The sequence below is a fragment of the Aphelocoma coerulescens genome, chromosome 15 (genome assembly GCF_041296385.1).
Source record: "Aphelocoma coerulescens isolate FSJ_1873_10779 chromosome 15, UR_Acoe_1.0, whole genome shotgun sequence".
Lineage (NCBI taxonomy): Eukaryota > Metazoa > Chordata > Aves > Passeriformes > Corvidae > Aphelocoma > Aphelocoma coerulescens.
The window spans coordinates 9,106,965-9,125,839 of NC_091029.1; the positions used below are offsets into that span (position 1 = coordinate 9,106,965).

At 52.8% G+C, this 18,875-nt stretch overlaps 1 protein-coding gene across 1 annotated transcript; it reads left to right on the forward strand.

Moving 5' to 3' along the window:
- MMP11 (matrix metallopeptidase 11) lies at positions 1 to 18,793 on the forward strand. Its single transcript, XM_069031140.1, is given in 9 exon segments — positions 1 to 103; positions 106 to 269; positions 8,966 to 9,216; positions 10,440 to 10,583; positions 11,607 to 11,740; positions 14,478 to 14,725; positions 15,015 to 15,228; positions 16,535 to 16,792; positions 17,715 to 18,793. Coding segments are annotated over 9 exon segments (1,650 nt in total). The 3' UTR covers positions 17,849 to 18,793.
- The last annotated feature ends 82 nt before the right edge of the window (positions 18,794 to 18,875 follow it).

Here is an 18,875-nt window from a genome sequence, read left to right on the forward strand (position 1 = left end):
ATGCCGCCGGGCCGTGTCCCCCCGGCCCGTACAGCCGCGGCTCGGGGAGAACAAAAGGCAGGAGCGGGAGGAGGCGCGAGGAGGAGGGCAGGCGGCCACGGTGGGGGGATAAAAGGCTCAGCGAGGACCCCCCCCTCCTCCTCTGCCCCATGTCCGAGCCCGCTCCGCCGCCCGGCATGGCCCGCCCGCCGCTACCCGCCGCTGCCGCCTTGCTGGCCGCCGCTCTGCTGCACTGCGCCCCCGCCGCGCCCGCCCACCGACACAAGCCGGTGAGTCGGGACCACCCGGTGCCTCCCTCCGCGTCCCCTGCCGCTCTCCGGTGCTGTCCCGAGGGCAGTATCTCCCCGGCAGATCCTCCGCTGAACGGGATGAGCCCTCTTCCCCCCACCGCTCCATCCATCCCTGAGCCGCACTCGGGATGCCGGCAACGGGCAGCGCTGCCGGGAGTCACCGGCCGCGGGACGGCTGCCCCTGCCCGGCGGTGCCTCCCGCTCCGCGGGCTCCTCTTGGCTTGTTGGGGAGTTTCCACAGCCGTGTTCCCGAGGGAAAAACGGGGAGCGGGACAAGGAGTGTTTAGGAGAGGACACGGCATCCCCCGTGCTTTACAGGCAGCCGAGCACTCGCTGCTGCTCAAACACCCCCTGCACGCTGTGCTGGCAGTTCCGAGAAGTGTTACGGGGAGACGAGACTAGAGGGGATGAATCAAAGGCGCAGGAAGGAGAGGAGCAGCAGGGCTCTTTCTTCCTGCACATGCCTGCCCGATCCCTGCACCTGGGACGGAGCTGCGAGCAGCAGGGACTGCGGCTGCCAGAGAAGAGCAGCGGCGTGCGAGGGATTTGGGGGACGGGAGAAGACAGAGAGCTCCTTGTGATGGGAATGTGTGCGTGCGTAACTGGGTTATTATAGACATGCGCTTCGCTGGTGTGCCATAAAATAATAACAGAGCAAACGCCCAGTAGCAGCCCAGTAGCAGCCCAAGGGGATTAGTTCAGGTTCTGTCGATGGTTTTATTATCAGCTCTGTCATCTGAGTACTTTCTAACTTGGCTGCTAAATATGCTGTGGGCTGGGACTTGGCACAGAGCAGCCTTGATCCCCAAAGTGCTTGCATTATTCCGAATGAAATGTCACTGTGCTTGCCTCCACTCTGCCTCTGGGGAAGGTGAGGCCGAGCACTCGGGGGTGGCACTCTGCACTCCAGTAATGACACTGCTCTGCGGACTTCAGTCCCATCTGAGTGCAGCAAGTGGTGGGCTGGGAGGGCAGAGCTCCACCTGCATCAGGCTGGGGACCGCTGGTTCCTGTGGGACATGGGCTGGGCTAGCAGGTGCCTCATGCTCTGCCGTGTACAAGCTGTGAAGCTGCTGCTCCTGGAGGAACCTGCACAGCCTCTGGTCCTGGTCTTGCTGCCAGCAAGGACCTGTGTGGGATCCTGGGGGAAGGGAGAGACAGCTTGGGTTTCACACCATCTGAGTTTGAGCCCAGTCCAGCTGCCATGTCACTGTTCATCTCCTTTTGCCAGCACTCACAGCTGCTGACTGCAGAGGTTGCTGGGCCTCAGCTGACTTGGCCAGTACCCTTTGAAGTGAGGAGTACACCAAATTGCTGAAGAGCACAGAGTTAATGCAGGGGGCCAGGTCTGCTCAAACTCCTGGTCCATCTAATCCACTACCACACTCCAGAAGGAGATCCCCCCCAGTCAGCAGTCTGCCAGCTGGGAGGTGATTTCTTCCTCATCCTAGGCTAATGCTCTGCACTGTGAGTGCTAATACTTTCCTCTTGGCTGGAGTAACTCCAGGTGATACTCCTACAGGTAGGTTTTGTTCAGGAATACCTCGTGCTTGTGTGTTTGACCAGCCATGCGGGGCTGGGGGTTTCAGATCAATGTGTTTGACTCAGTCTTTGCAGAGATGGTGGCTGCATTGGTTTGGGTTGGAAATGGACAGACGATTTCCCATCCTTTCAAACAGCAGTTCTATCATCCCAAATAGCTGTTGTGTTCCTTTCTGGTGTCACAGCTTCTGAAGGTCATTCTGCTGCCTCTAAAGTGAAGCCAGTTTTACTTGGGGGTTGCTCTCACATACGATGTAAGTTGCCAGCAGTGCACCCCGTTCCTCTCCCGGCTGGCGAATACGTGAGTGCAGGACAGCTGAGGTGGGACTGCTGGGCTCACAGAGGCGCATGGCCTCAGCCATCCTCTGCCCTCTCTTACAGAGAGCTGTGCCACGCCATCACGTGTTCCCTTCTCTGACTACTCCGAGTCTGCTGCACAAAGGGATGTTTCCCTAATGTCTGACAGCAGCTAATTTCCTGTCTGGGCACCTTTTGCTGTCAGGTGATGAATGAGAGAGGAGCCAAGGGGCTGAGCCGGGAAAAGAGATTCACACTCCTATGAGACAGACCACAGGACATCCTCAAGCTGTGCTAGTACGTGGGGTGGGCAAGGACAGCCCCAGATGCAGGAGTATGCTGCACCATGACTATTTATGCTCCAATAGCGAGTCACAACAGCAGCAACTGAGAGGCACACGAGTGAATCAAGGGCTAAGATTCATTTTAAAGCCAGGCTATAGGGCAAGTTGCAGAAGGACTTGTGTTTTTTGAGGCAAACCCTGTAGATCTCCTTCACTTTTATATTAATGCCTAAAGAAAGAAAGAGAAAACTGAGAGCAGAATAAAGGCTGTGTCTGGTGTCCACTGTAAAACTTGAGAACAAAAGATCTGCAGTCCTCAGGGCTGTGCACGCGCAGACACTGAATTCCTGCACTGCTTTCGGCTCCCCTGGGAAATCAAAGTCACTCCATCTGCTCGGAAGGTCTCTCTCCGTGGACAAGTGGTGGGCACCCTCCTAGCTACCAACATAATCCATCAGGGGTCCTGCAGCTCTCACCCTAAACACAGCAGGTTCCTCTCTGAAGCAGGGTGCTGCCTTCCCTGCAGCCCCTGCCTGCCTCACTCTGGGCTGTGGCGGCTCCCGCAGGAAGGGTTTGATTTACACTCTGGTTTGGCTATTTAAATCCTGCAGTTAGTGTTGGGGTAATTTTAGGCATGTTTATCTTCTGCTCTGGGAGAGACTCAAGACACATGTAAGTAATTCTCCAGTGGGTTTGTTGTGTTTGTGCTTCCACATGCAGCACACACGCACACCCTGCAGTGTGACAAGACCTGGGGGTGCTGCTGGCAAAGCAGATCGCAGAGGGAGAGGAGAGCAGGGAGGAGAGAAGCACTTTGGGGAGGATCCCCCTCTCTCGTTTATGTTGCACTTGCTTCCCCCACGCTTATCCAGCCCTGGCACCATAACCTGTGGGGCTCTGCAGAGGAACGGATGCACTGTGCAGGAGTCGTTTGAAAAGAATCTTCTGTGGAAAGTTGTCCTGCAGAGATGCTGGTCCTTTTTACTACTAAGTAGCTTTTCCCTACTAATCCCAAATATACGGACAGGTAAATGAAGGGTTTGTGGGTACTCTTGCACCAGGGATGGCTCAGCCTGTAAAGTGAATGGAAGCACTGCTGTCTGCACATAGCTGCCCAGCAAAATGAAAAGCAGAGCTTCAGGGGTTTGCTAAGGGCCACAGACATGTTTTTAGAGGTTCACAGAGATCCTGGTGTAGATAGATGAGCCCCAGCAAGGGCAGGCAGGTGACCAGACTTCTTCCTCTTAGTGGATTTGGGTAGGAGAGAGGTACTGATTGCTTATGGCTCCCCTTAGCTTGGATGTAACTGCACAATGAACAAAACGTCTCAACCCCCTTCCTCCCCTGCCAGGAGTTTGCCACATCCTAGAGCAGTTTCTTCATTTCGAAGGGATTTCTAGGTTATCAGATTAAGGGCTCTTGAAACCTTTTGCTATGTCAGCATCCTGGGGTTTGTTTGCTCTGCAATTAGTCCTGTTTCTGACAAACTGTTGCTTGGGTGACACCAGCAGTTTGGTTGTGGTGTTGTTGATGGAATAGTCTCACAAGCTGTCACATAATTAAAATGTCTGGTAATAAAAATAGTCCTGCGGTGTTTGTTCATTTGCTTTCTCTTGTTACACTGAAGCCTGGTTCTTCTCATTCTGTCTGTGGGCATAAACATTTGCAGTCCATAATGTTTCATGTTCCATGTTGCTTAGGAAAAATAAACATTTTCCTTTTTTCATTGCCAACAACAACTACCACCAAGTAATCCGGAAACAAACTGTCAGGCCCCAGGAGGTAGTGCTGGATGGTGCCATGGAGTATGGGAAGTGAGTGGAGGGGAACATCCTACAGTGTGTGCATGGCCAGGCACTGCAGCAGCTCCCGTTTGGCCTCAGCCCTTGTGTTCTCCCTGGCTCTGTCCGCAGTGGCACCAGGCCGTAGCCCAGCATGAACAATCCAGTCCTGTAGCAGAAGTATTGTGTGTAAGCAAAGAATTCATAGAAGAGTTGGGAGACTCTGCCTTGTTCTGTGGAAGGCCAGATCAATAAATCTAGTGGCTTTGCCTAGGCATTGTTTCCACTGACAGTGCCTTGCCTAGGAGCACATTAAGCTCAGGGTTAGACCAGACCACAGTCATGCTTCTGCCATGAAATTTCAGCTGCAGCATTAGCACCTTCTGAGCCCAGTCTGCTCCTGGAACACAACCTGACTAGAATGAAGTTGGTTCCAGTTTTACCATTAGCCATCAGCTGTAGCTTCATTTTCAAATCCAACCCCTGCAAATCCACTCTGCTGAGAGGCAGGCTGGACAAAAAGCCATCTGTGCATCAGGAGAACAATGCTGATCTCAGGCAGGAACATTGCTGTTAAGGGGGTGCACAGCCCATGGGGGACATAGCCACCCCACAGTGGACAAAAATGGGGTGAGAGAACTGTCTTACATGAGAACTGCAAGAAAAAGCATTTCTGCTGTCCTTCCCCACTGAAATAAGGGCAAGAGTGCTCTGAGGTGCAGGCTCGTAGGTAGGAGGAGGATAATGCTACTAGCCAGAGAGGCAGCAAACACCAGGGCCTTGACAAACACTCTGAGTAACAAAAGGAGAAAGCAGAAACAGAAGCAATGGAAAAGCAGCAGCAGAAGGGGCAGGGAAGTGGAGACAAAGTCCATGAGCTCATTCCCCAGCATAAGAGGAAACAGCCCCAGTGACAGGGGAAGCATACAAGACTGATGGGCTTCACGTTGTAACTTGTCCAGTCACTCCTGTCTGACAGGGAGAGGGGTCTCCTTTCATGTCCATGCCACAGAAACAGCCAGGAGCCCAGGTAATTAGGTACACAAGTGAGGACACAAGTTTAAGTTCAGGGCAGGCAGAGGAGGATGGACCCAGGCAGAGGAGAGCCATGGGTTTGTCAGGCACCAGCCTCACTCTTGTGCTTATTTAGACACGGTGTGGCTGATACTCCACTGTAGCTGTGCAGCTCCGGCTGCTGCTCTGCCTAGGAGCTCTGGAGGGTGAGTGCTGCCCAACACAATGAGGTTAAAGATGCTCCTGGCTCCTTGGGATGGCTGGAACACTTCCTGGGAAGCTTGGCTGGTGTTCATCTGGCCCCAGCAGACCCAGAGGTGATGGCTGTTGTATCACAGCACTTGAAGGCTGATAAAGCTGTGAGGAACTGAGTGGGCAGCCTGTACCTCCGCTGTGGTTTCTGCTGTCCCATGGGATCTGTCCATTCCCTCCTGTTCCCCCTCAGCCTTTCAGTCACAAGGATGCAGGAAGAGGCACTTTCTTTGTGAGAAGCTGTGACCAGCCTGCAGCACAGCCTGCAGCACAGCCCTCTTTGCATACAGCTTTGCTCTTCTGCTGTCCTCACTGCCCTTAACCCTTGGTTTCAGGCCTGGAATCCTCTCTGTTCTTGTGCTATGTTCACATTTTACTGATCAGTCTCTATTGCAAAGCCCTGGCCTCTTCCTTGGCTACACACCCGCTGTTCCCATGCCCAGCAGCCACCCCAGCTGTGGGTTATACAGGGAAGGGCAGTGCAAGTGGCCGCACACGCTCAGCCAGAGGCTCAGCTCTGTTTTGCACTCTGCTGGGACAAACCCTGTCCTGGGCTGCAGGGGTTTTCCTTTGCTTTTGTGTTCAGTAATCCCTTCCCCTCTGCTGGTGGGATAGGACAAGTAGGGATGCTCTGAGAGGGACCCAGCAGCAGGTGCCCTCCTCCGCTCTCCTCACAAGTCTGTAGTAGCTTCAGCAGCAGCACAGTCCTAAGTGAACCCCTAAGCAATACAGTTGGGGCATGGTACCACTGCTCAGAAAACAAAGCAGGATCTCCCCAGGAGAGGGTGGGCTCAGCACTGGGTTGGAAGGATGCAACCTTAAGTGAGCAGACACGGTATCTAATCCTTGGGAAGTCCCTGCAACAAGGTGTGTCCAGCTAAGGAGACCAAGATCTCCGGCCTGAGTGTCTCCTGAGCATTGTTTGGCAAGTGGTTTCTGCCTGTCACATTTCCCCTTGCTGGCTGTGCCTGCAGTGGCATTTTCCAGCCCTTTCCTGCCATGGTCCTAATGTCGGTGCAGTGACGACAGGGAGAGAGTTACTATTTGTCCAGGGGCACACACAGGACAACAGGGCAGGTCTTGCCTCCTGCCTCCACCCAGAGCCATTCACAGGACCATGCTGTGCCCCCTTCCGGGACCGAGTTTCTGCAAAGGGCAGGAGGAGCAGGGAGGGTCCTGGTAAGGCAAAGTGGAGTTCGGAAATCTGGGATTCATAACAGTGGCCTTGAGCTAACCAAAGAGGGGAGAGAAAAGCTGCCTCTGGTCTGCCTCTGAACATGGGATTCCTCAGGGCAAGAAGGAAACAGGCAGCTTTTCTTCTCTCTGCTCCTGGTCAGAGGAGAGTGATAATCTCCAGTTTAAGCCCCAGCCTGTAAGGCAACTGGTCTTCCCAAGAGAGAGGTGTGCATGGCATCGTCGAGACAAGAAAACAGGAGTAAGGCATCTGGGTCAGCCTCAGCCCACTCACCTACCTGAGCCATTCTCAAGGGTTTCCCAGTGCTCCTAGTTCCTGCACTTCCTGGCCTTGGAAAACCAGATGCATTCATCACCCCAAGTCCTCAGCTGTCAGGACCTGCCTGTGGTGGCAGTGGGTGCTCCTGAGTGCACGCAGGAGCAGGGGGCCGAGTGGCCCTCCAGGCTGTGCTTTGGTGACCCAGCTGCCATTATGCGCTTCGGTGTCATTGGGGCTGAGAGCAAGACGTTGGCCAGAACATGAATTTTGTCAGCTTCTCCTGCCAGCTGTCCTTGCAGGCAGTAGCTGCCAGTCCAGGCAGGGTGCCAGGTGGCTCTCAGAGAGTTTCTCTCAGAGAGACAGGTACCCCCAAACTGGCAGGGCTCCAGTGTTCAGCAGGAGCAGCCCGGTGCAGACTCATCTGGGCAGGCCAGCTTGTACTCCCTCCTCCCACTAAAGCACTGAATGGATGCTCAGTGCCATGGCTGGTGGCTTGGATAGGCGTTGCTGTTCAGGATGTGAAAAGGCTTTCTCTCTTTGCATGTGTTGCTGCTGCAGTTCCTGTGGTGTGTGAAAGTGCACTGGGACACCAGGATTGTATTGATGGTTCTAAGGCGAAGGCTGGCAGGTGCCAAGCCACCAAGGATGTCTGTCTGTCTGGGGAGGACAAGCCAGCAGGCTAGTAGTGACAGACACATGAAAAGCTTAAAGTGATGTGTGGACACCTAAACTGCACCTTGTGTGACCTCCCTGGCTCCCCCGTCCATCTGTGCATCACTCAGAGGCACGGGACCACTGCAGAGCTGGGAGCTCAGTAGCGGAATTAATGCCAAAGTCTTCACACTTCATTCCAGCCCGCATGAATGGGCTCATTGTAGGGAACAGAGTGGTGGCAGCACGCGGATTACACGGCATCATGGCAGCTCTGGCATCATGCCATCCTGACCTTTGTGTCCCTGGCAGGGCAGCCAGGAAATCTGGCCTGGAAGAAGGCAGCTCTTTGTGGGGGAAGAAAGAGCATGCCTAAAGCCCAAGTCTTCCCTCTGGAGCCCTGTGGGACAGAGCCTGCCTGCCCAAGTAGAGATGCACCTCTGCTGCATCTGAGCTCTTCCCGCTGCTCAAACAACTTTAAATTTACTGCACAAAATCAGGCAAAATAATTCTGTGTTTGGCCCTCTGCAGCCCAGTGACATGGATCAAGCACCTCTCACCCCACATGCTTCACAGCAGGTTGGAGATGTCACCTGGGTCATGTTTCATGGTGGCAATATAGTCCTGCTGTCACATGGGAAACTAGTGGAAGTCAGCTAATTAGCATTAATTAATGTTGTCAAGAGAAACCTTGCTTTTCCAACTAAGTGTGGAAGAGCCTAGGAGATCTTATCCCAAGCAGAATCACAGGTACAGTGAGGCAAGGGCATATGGTCCAGTCCTCAGGCAGTGATAGGGGCTGCAGGGACAGTCATTGCTGCTCTCTGCCCCATGGGCTGGGCTGTCACCCCCAGATCCCTGTGTCCTGCTCTGCCTGGTCCACTGGCCATGCTGAGAGCCTGCCCACAGTGCCAGAACAGCAAGAGGATACCACAGAAGTGGCAACAGGGAGCACAACTGTGTGCTGGGGACTAAAGACTTCCTCCCACTAATATCACCTCTACCCAGGGCCAGGAGGGGAATAAAGGATGTAGGGCAAAGGGGGAGAATTTATTCCCAAGTGATTTGTTTTATACTTGAAGGGTCTGGTTCTCATCCACAGCTTGCAAAAGTATTTCCTGCCGGCCAGCTGCCAAGGAAATGTGGACCAAAATAGCCCAGTGCTTAGTGGGTGCCATGGCATGACACAGTGCCTCCCAGGTGCGACCCAGCCTCAGAGCAGCAGAGCCCAGGGAACACGGCATGTTTGTGGGGAGCAGTTTGTGCCCTAGCAGTGGGGAAACAGTCCTGGGCAGAGGTGGAACTCACCACTGCAGGACTGCTGTGGGCAGTTGTCCACCACTCTGCAACAGGAAGAGTCTGCACGGACACTGAAGTCATGGTTTTGCTTTTGCCTTTTAGGACATGTCTCAAAAACATCACACCTGGAAGGAGCAGGCTCCTTGGCTGTCTGCCTTGGTGAACGCTGTGGGCACGGGTGTGCCTGCCAAGGGCTTCCCCGTGGGTGCAGCTGGGCAGGCAGCTCGCTGGAACCCCCCCCGCTGCGGCGTGCCGGACCTGCCGGTGTTGACGGACGGCCAGAACGGGCGGAACCGGCAGAAGCGGTTCGTCCTCTCCGGCGGACGCTGGGACAAGACTGATCTCACCTACAAGTAAGGGAGGCCTGAAATTGCAGTCAGGCTGGTCGGCTTCTCCCTCCCCAGCTGCTCAGTCTGATGTTCCCCGGAGTGCAGCATGCTGTGATGTGACCACGAGAGCTGGAGGGCAGGCAGGGGCCAGGGGAGCCACATGCTGAACCACAGCAGGCTCGTCCCCAACACCTCCACATCCCCTCATGCACATCCCTTCAAGCACACGCTCCATAAACACAGCTGCCCACCCACCCCTGCCCAAGCACATTGTGCACAGCAACTGCATCAGCCCTCAGTCAGTCCTGCACCAACACCCCCGGGCACACACGGTCATTTCCCTCACGTGTGCTGAGCTCAGCCTCCACCACCAGCGCTCTCCTGCTGTGCCTTTGCCCCCAGAGCCACCCCGTGGGAGGCTCACCTCACAGTTTATTTTAAAAAGATCTTTTTATTCAGCTGTTATTGATGGTCCCATAAACACGACTTCGGTGTAAAGGTTTCCCCAAATCACCCCACACATTCTCAATTGTGAATCTACTCAATGGGCTGGCAGGAGGGTTGTGCTGCCTCTCCAGCTGCCCTCAGTGGTATGAGTGGAGAAGTGAGCACAGTCATATGGACCTTGACAGCATGTAAATCATCTTTTGCTTAATCCAATACAGGAGACAATTCCTCACACCATTAGGAGGCTGTAGATAACAGAAAGGCTTCTTCTTTTTTTTTCTTTTTGGTCAATAGTATTAATGAAAGAAACACAGCAGAGATTTACACACAGCAATATTGTTAATGGAAGGAAAAGAAACTTCCCTCTGCGACAAGTCTACTCTTGTTATTGGAGGAAGTGGGAGCAATTGCTAAGTGAACCCAAGTTTCCAGGGGCAAAAAAGGCAGAGATTGAGGAGAAGAAATCACATCACACCACTCCCAGGAATCTTTGTGGTGGTGACCTTACAGGGGACAGACCTGGGGAGTGCTGTGGCACTTCAGAACAACATAGAATCTGCAAACTCTACAGGGAACTCACCACTGGCACACCAGCCAGAGGGTTTCAACACTGATGGGATTTATCTGCTGCACATGTTGCTTGGTAGAGGATGCTGGAGCAGTGCATGTATTGATTGGAGATGTTCTGGTGCTGAGAGTGGTGGCCTTAGTGATGTTGATTGTAGAACTGGTGTCTTTGTGACAGCAGTCCATGGGACAGCAGCTGATACTCTCCTCATCCAGTGTCTGTTGCCTTCCAGAATTATCAGGTTCCCATGGCAACTTGTAAAAGCTAAAGTGAGAAGGACCATTGAGGAAGCTTTGAAAGTCTGGAGTGATGTGACCCCACTGACCTTCACCGAGGTGCAGGAGGGACGGGCTGACATCGTCATTGATTTCACAAGGTGAGCCTGGTGGGCAGCAGCACCCTCCTCCCAGCCAGAGGAGCAGTTCTGTAAGCAGAGCAGAGACCTGCCAGCACACAACTTAGGCACTTAAATGGAGGCTCATATTTCTGCTTTCAGACACTGGGATCTTTTAAGTTTCATCAGTTGTGGGCTGCTTGGTGTAAGTGCAGCTGTTCCACACTGGCTGTGCACAGCACCGTTACTGATCATTCATTAATTTTCCTGGTACATTTACGTTTCTCTGTCCACAGGCTGTTTTCTTAAGCGTTTGTTTTGACTTTCCATCTTCAGGTCCTCCATCCTGTCCCTTGACTGAACGATGTAACTGTCTGCCCAAAGACAAATATAGTTTCTTGGTTAAGTGAATCTTGGCTCCTGGCCTGAAATTCCTTTTTGGCAAAATACGCACTGGGGCAAAGACTTCCTTGAGCTGCATGTTTGCACAGAGCTAATGAAGGCAGTGGAGACTGTCCAAGCAGTGATGCGATTTGCATGCTGTGTATGTGCCTGCGTCTCCCTGGGCTCGCTCAAGTGGCCACATCTCTCATGGGTTTCCTTCATTACTCATCAGCAGCTTGGCTTGAGCAAGGACCTGAGAGTTTGGCTGGGTTTGCTGCCAACCGCCTCTCTGCAGCCCATCACCACTCAGTAATATCAACCTAATCTTGGCTTAAGCAGTAACCTCCTTAGTTCTTTAGGCTCCATAGTCAGCTCTGGGCTGGAAGCTGAAGAGGAGGAGGGGAGAAACATCCCTGAGAAAACATACAAACTCTCTAGGTCTTGATGTGACTGAGCTCTGCTTCCTCAGTGCTTTGTGTAATCAAGCTGCTTCCTCAGGGCTCCGATGCAGAACTTAGTTTGTGGCAATTGGAATAGCTCTGAGCAGTTGATCTGGACTGGTAGGATGAACTTAGGATGGGAATGAGAGCTGCTGTCCCCTCTCAGTGGCTCCTACCATTGGCCATATGATGCTGGAGTTCCATAGCCCTTTGTCTGAGGTGCAACATGTCTTCTCTCCAGGTACTGGCATGGAGACAACTTGCCTTTTGATGGGCCCGGAGGGATCCTGGCACATGCATTCTTCCCCAAAACACACCGGGAAGGAGATGTTCATTTTGACTACGACGAGACCTGGACGATTGGGAACAACCTGGGTACGGTACTGTTTCAAGGGGAGCTGCGGATGCTCCAGGGTGCTTGTGAATGAGATTGGAAATGATTCCCCTATGGTGTGAACAGGGACCCTGTAAAACTGAGAGGCAACAACTGTTTTTGTGGTGAGCACTGTTATCTCCTACCACTTAGAAACCTACTGTTAGTATTCAGGTCTTTTCATCTTTCAGCCACAGCGGAGCCTGTACCCAGCAGCAGGACCCCGGCTTCCCCATGGACTCCTCCTGTGTGGGGGGAGCAAGAGAGACGGCTCCTCTGCCCAGCCATATGCCCTGCCACTTGGGAGTTGCACCCCGCATTGGCAGGAGTCATTAGAAATAAAGCAGGGAAAGGATGAAGGAAAACCAAGGCTCAAGTTCCGTGTGACACAGTTGTCTTCCAAAGAATAGTCTCAGTCCCAGTCCCTGCACGCATTGCTCACCATCTGCCCTCAAACAAGTCCATAAAGGGAAACCACCCAGGCTCCAGCTCTGTTCTCGTGGCCTGGGAATGCTCTGACCATAAACAATGCCACATCCAGTCAAGATTCTTTTTAAAATTTTTGCTAATAATAGATCTAAGCTGGTAGCTCTTTGCTTGGGCACTCAGGGTCTGGTGTCACAGTATCTCATGAGATACTGCAGTACCGCCTGGGACCATCTGGATCAGTGCCCAGACCATCAGTTTCTGGAAGACTCACCAAAATTAACCCAGGTCAGCTCCTCCTCCTTCTTCCCAGTTTATCTACAGGGACAAAGAAATAATCACAAAGCCCAAGTTAACCTTGGGCCTCTCTGGGGTTTCCCAAAAATTTTGGCCATGTCAGTGGGCTCCCCCAAAGCCCGTGTCAGTGTCAGCTGTAGGCCAGTTTGACTGCGTGGGGCACAGCACTGCTGTGTCTCCAACCCTGCTCATGCTGACTCAAAACAAGAATCACAGAGCACAGAACACTTTTACAGAAGTGTTTCTGCTCCTGGGGGAGGGGTGGGTTCTGTCGGTTTTCAGCCTCTGTTGGGGTTGCCTGTGTTGTTGAAGAATTTCCTACATTCTCCCATAAAACGGTGTTGGGGGCAAACCAGGAACTGAAAATGGACACCAGTTCCCATCAGAATCCAGCTCTGTTCCATGGTGTTCCCCCCCCCCCCCACATCATCTATAAATAACTGTTGTAAAAGCTCTTTGGAGCTAATTGCCATTTAATATGCTGAAAAGAGCTTTACGATATAAACACGGATAAATCCTTGACTCAGCTCTCAGTGAGAGGAAATCCTTAGCCTCATTTTACAGATGGGAGAGCACAAGTGTGAGGAGGGCTAAGGCGTGTCCTGGGGTCAATCCAGAGCCGTGCAGAAAGCAGGACCCCACGTGGAGGACCATCCATGAGGGACACAGGGATGCTGCCCAGCACAGCTCCTTCAGCCGTGCTGTTGTGCACTTCCCCTGGAGAATCTGACAGCACAGCTGATCTGCCAACACTGGAAAGCATCAAGTGAGGAGCCTGCCAAGCCAAACAGAAGTGTCTGAAAGTTTGTAATAAATCACTGGCATAGAAATCCCACACTCTCAGCTGACCTAGATGTGTTGATTTAATCAGGTCAGTGCTGTGCAAATTCATCACTTCCATGTAAAGCTGGCCAGTGGAGGAAGGCCACGGCTCACCTTCCCCTCCACCCTTTCCAGGCGTTCTTCCCCACTGTATTCCCCCTGTCCCATCCAGTCCTGGTGCTGAGAAGTAACCTGCTCCCCTGGAGCCAGCATGGAAATCCTGCTTGAAGCATCAAGGCTGGCTGACTCACATCCCTGCTGTTCTCATCACTTGGGCTGCAGCTTGGAGGATTTCTGGCTGAAGGCAAGTGAATGAATATGCTGGGACTTGTCAACAAACAGCCTCCACTCATAGTGAAATTCATCACCTTTAAAAAGGGCCCATTGGAAGCTAAACAAAATCTGCCAAATAATACAAGTTTGTGTACTGAAATCCCCTTTTCCCCTTCTCCTTTTGTAGATGTTCCAAGGTCATGTATTCCTAAAACATGATCTCCCATAAATCTGTTTAAGTCTGGTGAAGAAGTCTCAGGCCTTGACATTAGATCATTTTTTATGGATATATTTCTAAATGACACCTTCTTGACACAGTCCCCAGACAAGCAATAAATGAGCTCCCTCTGCTGTCTGTGTGACAACGGCCTTTGGCAAGTGTTAATCCCAGAGTTCCCTCACCCACACCAGTATCTTCCACAGTGGATGTCATCTAACTGGGACATGCTAAACTTCAGCTCTAGCCAACAACTGCTGCAAGGCTGGATGGATAAACACCAACCTTACCACCCACCACCTACACCTTTGGTCTAGACTTCCTTCTCTGTGCAAATTTCTCCTTTCCAAAAGTGCATGGAAAACCCTTTTCTTCCTGGTAGCCGATGAGGTGGCAGGAGCCTCTGACAACAGAATTGCAAATTATCAACATGCCCAGGTTAATACCCAGGTATATGAATTGACTCACGGTGCCTCTGAACCAGTGAATCCCTTTATTATGCCCTTTGACTCCTTAAAAAATCCCCACAAACATATTTTGGAGCTACACAGGAAAAATCTGGGAACAACCTAGTAGAGATAGATTTCTTTCCTCTTTTTGGACTCCTACAATATATGTCAGTGTCTGGTAACTGGTAGGGACAGGCTCAGGAGGCAAAAGCATGTGAGCAGACAAAAAGTATCTTCCATCTTCACCCATTGTAGGCACTGATCTTCTGCAAGTGGCAGCTCATGAGTTTGGCCACGTCCTGGGCCTGCAGCACACGGCTGTCTCCAAGTCACTGATGTCTCCTTTCTACATCTTCCGCTACCCCCTAAGCCTGAGTGAGGATGACAAGCAAGGTATCCAGTACCTCTATGGGAAACCCTCACCAGATCCTGACCCAACCCCAACGCAGCCAGCAGAGCTGCCCCAGCCAGACCTCGAAACAAATGAGATCACCAATGTGGAGGTGAGTGAATGGCTTGTCTGTGTCCTCCCGTGACACCCTGGTTGGGGCTGCCCTCACCAGGAGGCTGCCAGCAGGCTGGGTTGGTGTCTGCCTCTTCCACTAACACCGCTGAGCCCAGGCCTGGACCCCATGGCTGGCACTGGGATGTGCAGGGAGGGGATCTCTGGGCAGCACACGCCCAACCCAAACTTGGCAGTTGCCTGGACACAGGGCCTTCCCCTTGGTCGAGCCCAGCCTGGGTGAGGCGTGCTCCTGGGATCCAAGCCCCTGACCCGCTGTGCTTTGGCAGGCTGTGCAGCCTGATGCCTGCGACACAACTTTCGATGCGGCATCCACCATCCGAGGGGAGCTGTTCTTCTTCAAGTCCCGCTATGTGTGGCGGCTCCGAGCCGGAAAGCTGCAGGATGGCTACCCAGCTCTGGCCTCTCGCCACTGGCAGGGGATCCCCAGCTCTGTCGATGCCACCTTTGAGGACCCTCTGGGCAATATTTGGTTTTTCCAAGGTAAGAGCTAGACCACAATCAGATGGCTCAAAAGTGCATCTCGATTACTTAGCGGTAGTCGGGACCCAGCAGGTCCCTGGAAGAATAAATCTCCTGGAAATCCTCAACATTCCAGTAATCCTTGTTATTTGTTTCCTTACCTATTTATACTTTTTATCAGGTATTGAGGAGGAAAGAGAGAACAAGGGGTCACTTTTGTTTTAAACACAGCCCATTCTCCTTCCCTGGAACACAAACATTTGTAATGAGCCTCTGCCCTGGCAATGCTGCTGGCAGAGGTGAAAGAAGGAACCCTTTGCTCCATCTCCCCAGCTGTCATGGGAAGCACTGTGCTAGAAGTGAGCCCCAGCAGCTTCCCTGGTTGTGAAACACCTGTGCCTGTGTCCCCAGGGCCCTGTTCAGGGAATGTACAGCATTTTCTCTGCTCCTCAGAGACCTGGATGTGGAACTTCCCTAGTACCCCGTGACTTTATGAGCCTACACGGAGCCTGGGTGCAGAGCCAGGCAACCTCAAGCAACCATAGAGATTAAAAATGAAACTGCCTCCTGACCATCTCTGGAGTTCAAGGCCAGCAACAAACCCCATTTCAGCTCCACTGTTTTCTTTAATGCTCTTTCCAAGTGTAACTCTTAAAGGAGGGATGCAGAATGACACAGGAACTCATTGTGGGTGTGCACACCCTGTCTGCACTCCATGAGACCAAGTACCAAAATCCCACCACATGGCTCTGCAGGCAGAGTTCCTGCATAAAGACATTACTTAGCACCTGACCTGCACACAAGGACTTACAGTGCTAAAATTGGCTGGCTCCTATGGTGAGTTAAAATGAGATAAGGGGAAAGTATTACATGCCGTAGGTTCATTACAGAGATTTCCCTTTTAATCTAATCTGGAACTATGCTTCCAGTCTCTATATCAACTTGGCAAATTCTCCCTTTCCAGCCACATGCCCCCTTTGTGCCTGTGCATGCCCATGTGTTTTCCAAGTGCTGAGGTTGCAGGGTAGAGGCTGGTCCCTCCAGGCAAATCTTTTATAACTTCCACAAATAGAGAAAAATGCTGCTGAAATGGACCTTTCTGTCCCCCACCAACACTCGCCAGGCTGGACTGAGGAGGGATGCCAACGCAGCACTTTGGACACATAAGCGGCAGTGTCCATTACACTGGTGGTGTTTTTGCTTCTCAGGCACAGCTTCCCGTGGGAGCTCTGCCAAGGCACCAGCTCCAGTTGCACAGCTCACTGCCAAATTATCAGACACCAAGGAGTTTCTGACCCCTTGCCTTCCTTTTCTGTTTCTTCAATAGATTCTCAATACTGGATTTATGATGGCGAGAGACGGGTATCTGGTCCCACCCCGATCGTGGAGCTGGGCCTCCCTGCATCCCCTGTGCAGGCAGCTCTGGTGTGGGGGGCTGAGAAGAACAAGATCTACATCTTCAGTGGAGGCAACTACTGGCGCTTCAACCCTCACAGGCGCCAGGTGGACAACATCTACCCCCGGGCTATGGCTGACTGGCGCGGTGTCCCACAGGAGATTGACGCCGCTTTTCAGGATGAGTTTGGTCAGTGCAGCAGGATCATGACCTGCTCTGGGGTGGGTGCTCTGGCTGACATCACTGCCCAGCTGGAAGAGCTGGGAAGACTTAGACATGTGGTAGTAGTGGACACTTCCCAGCCGTAACACATCCCACACAGTGTAGAGGGGTAGTTCCCTCCAGTGGGTAGGGAATTGAGGCTTCGCCCATGAAAGTAAGAAGTTTCGTTCTCATTAATTGCAGCAACTGATATGTAAGTGTATGATAGACAGAAGTAAAATATCTGACCAAGGAATGGTCACAGAGTCCTACTCACCTCTTACTGCTCCTGCCAAAGGAAGTGATGAGACGGCAACAGAAACACTGCCCACACTTCAGCCTAGGCAGCTGAACAATGAACAGGCTGCTTTGGTATTGACCAGTCCTCCCCAATGTGCCCCACCCTGAAGACAGTACGACAGTGCTGCAGAAACACTGGGGACAGCCAGGGTGCTTGGGATGACAGGTGTGGTGAGTGCCTCTTTCCTCTCTAAGGATGAAGTGAATCAAGTCCCCACTGCTTCCAGAACCTAAATTCCAGGGCAGCTTGCCCACAGTAACAGATGCTCTGCAGCAGGTCTTCACAAGTTCCCTGTCCCTGTCCTAGACATCCTCTGCCCTCACAGGGCTGGGTCACTACAAGCATACAGCATATTTAAACCCACCAGAAAATTAAATAAAGCCCATCCTGTTTACTGTCCAAAAAGTAAAACTAGACTTTTTATCAAAACTAAAATGGTGTGAAAGAAAAGTGAATGCCACAAGCCTGGGTTCAAGTAAAATCTCCTGCCTCTTCCAGCTCTCTTTCAGTACTGCATGTGTTGCAGAGTGACAGCTGAACAAAATACTGGGAAAGAGCTCTGAGCCACAGGAACGCTGTCTCTTCTAACCCTTCCTCTCTCACCCACAGGTTTTGCCTATTTCCTGAGAGGCCGAGATTACTGGAAGTTCGATCCGGTCCAGGTGAAAGTGCTGGAGGGCTACCCACGCCATATCAGCCAGGACTTCTTCAGCTGTGCACCCTCCTCCAACTCCTTCAGATGAGGGGAATACCTGTGTCCTCCATGCTCCCCTTTCATCACCCTTACCTCCAGCAGTCACACAGAGGGTTCTCTCTGCCATTCCTGGCTTCCTTCCAGGCTCAGCATCTGACACAACAGGTGTCTGTCACAAGTGACAAAGTTTGCTCCTCTCCAGTTCCAGCAGCCCCAGCTTCAGTTGCTATCGATGTAAAAGCAGCTGCCATGTTCTTTGCAGGCAAGGGCTGCCACACTCTTCTAGCAATAGCATCTCAGAAGCCATCAGGCCAGCCTGGAATGGGATCATGCTTTCATAATTAATCTGAACCCCATCCTGTAGAACTGATCCAATGGCATTTCCTATGTTTACATAACTCACTACGGCAGCCCTTTGCTGCTCCAGGCGCTGGCCAAGGAGGAAGGATCCCCCAGCCCGGGGTTTTGAAGGACACCGACCCTACCTGCAGAGGAGGAGGATTGGACGGGCGGCTGCTGCCAGAGCCACCTCGCTGGGGCAGCCGTGGTGACTGCCAGGGCCCTGCCGCAGCCGTACTCCCGGCTTAATGTTGTATCACTAGTGTGCGTTAGGATTTTGTACCGATTTGTATATAGACAAGGGGCCCCTCCATTCCTCCCTCCACGGTGCTGGGTGCCAGTGCTGGACACTGCCCCGCGCTCATCCGGCGAGGTTCCCATCCCGGGATGCTCAGATGCACTGATCGCTCTCGTACCGCCGTTCCCGGCCCGGGCTGGCACCTCACGGCCCTTGTGTCTGCTCAGCCTTACGCCAAACACCACCGGGCTGGGAACAGTCTCTTCCCTTTTCACCTTCCAGCCCAACCCGGGTGCGCGGCTGGAGAAACGGTGGCGAGCGGGCGGGGATGGTGCCGCTTCCCGGTGCCGCTCGCCACGAGCGGAGCCGCAGCCGCCGGCTCAGCACACACCGTGCGGAGCCCTGTGTGTATTTATGTACCGCCCCGCGACAATAAAATCCGCCTCTTTTCTACACGCTGCCGTCCCAGCTACCCCTCCTTCCCGCCCCGCCCCTCCCG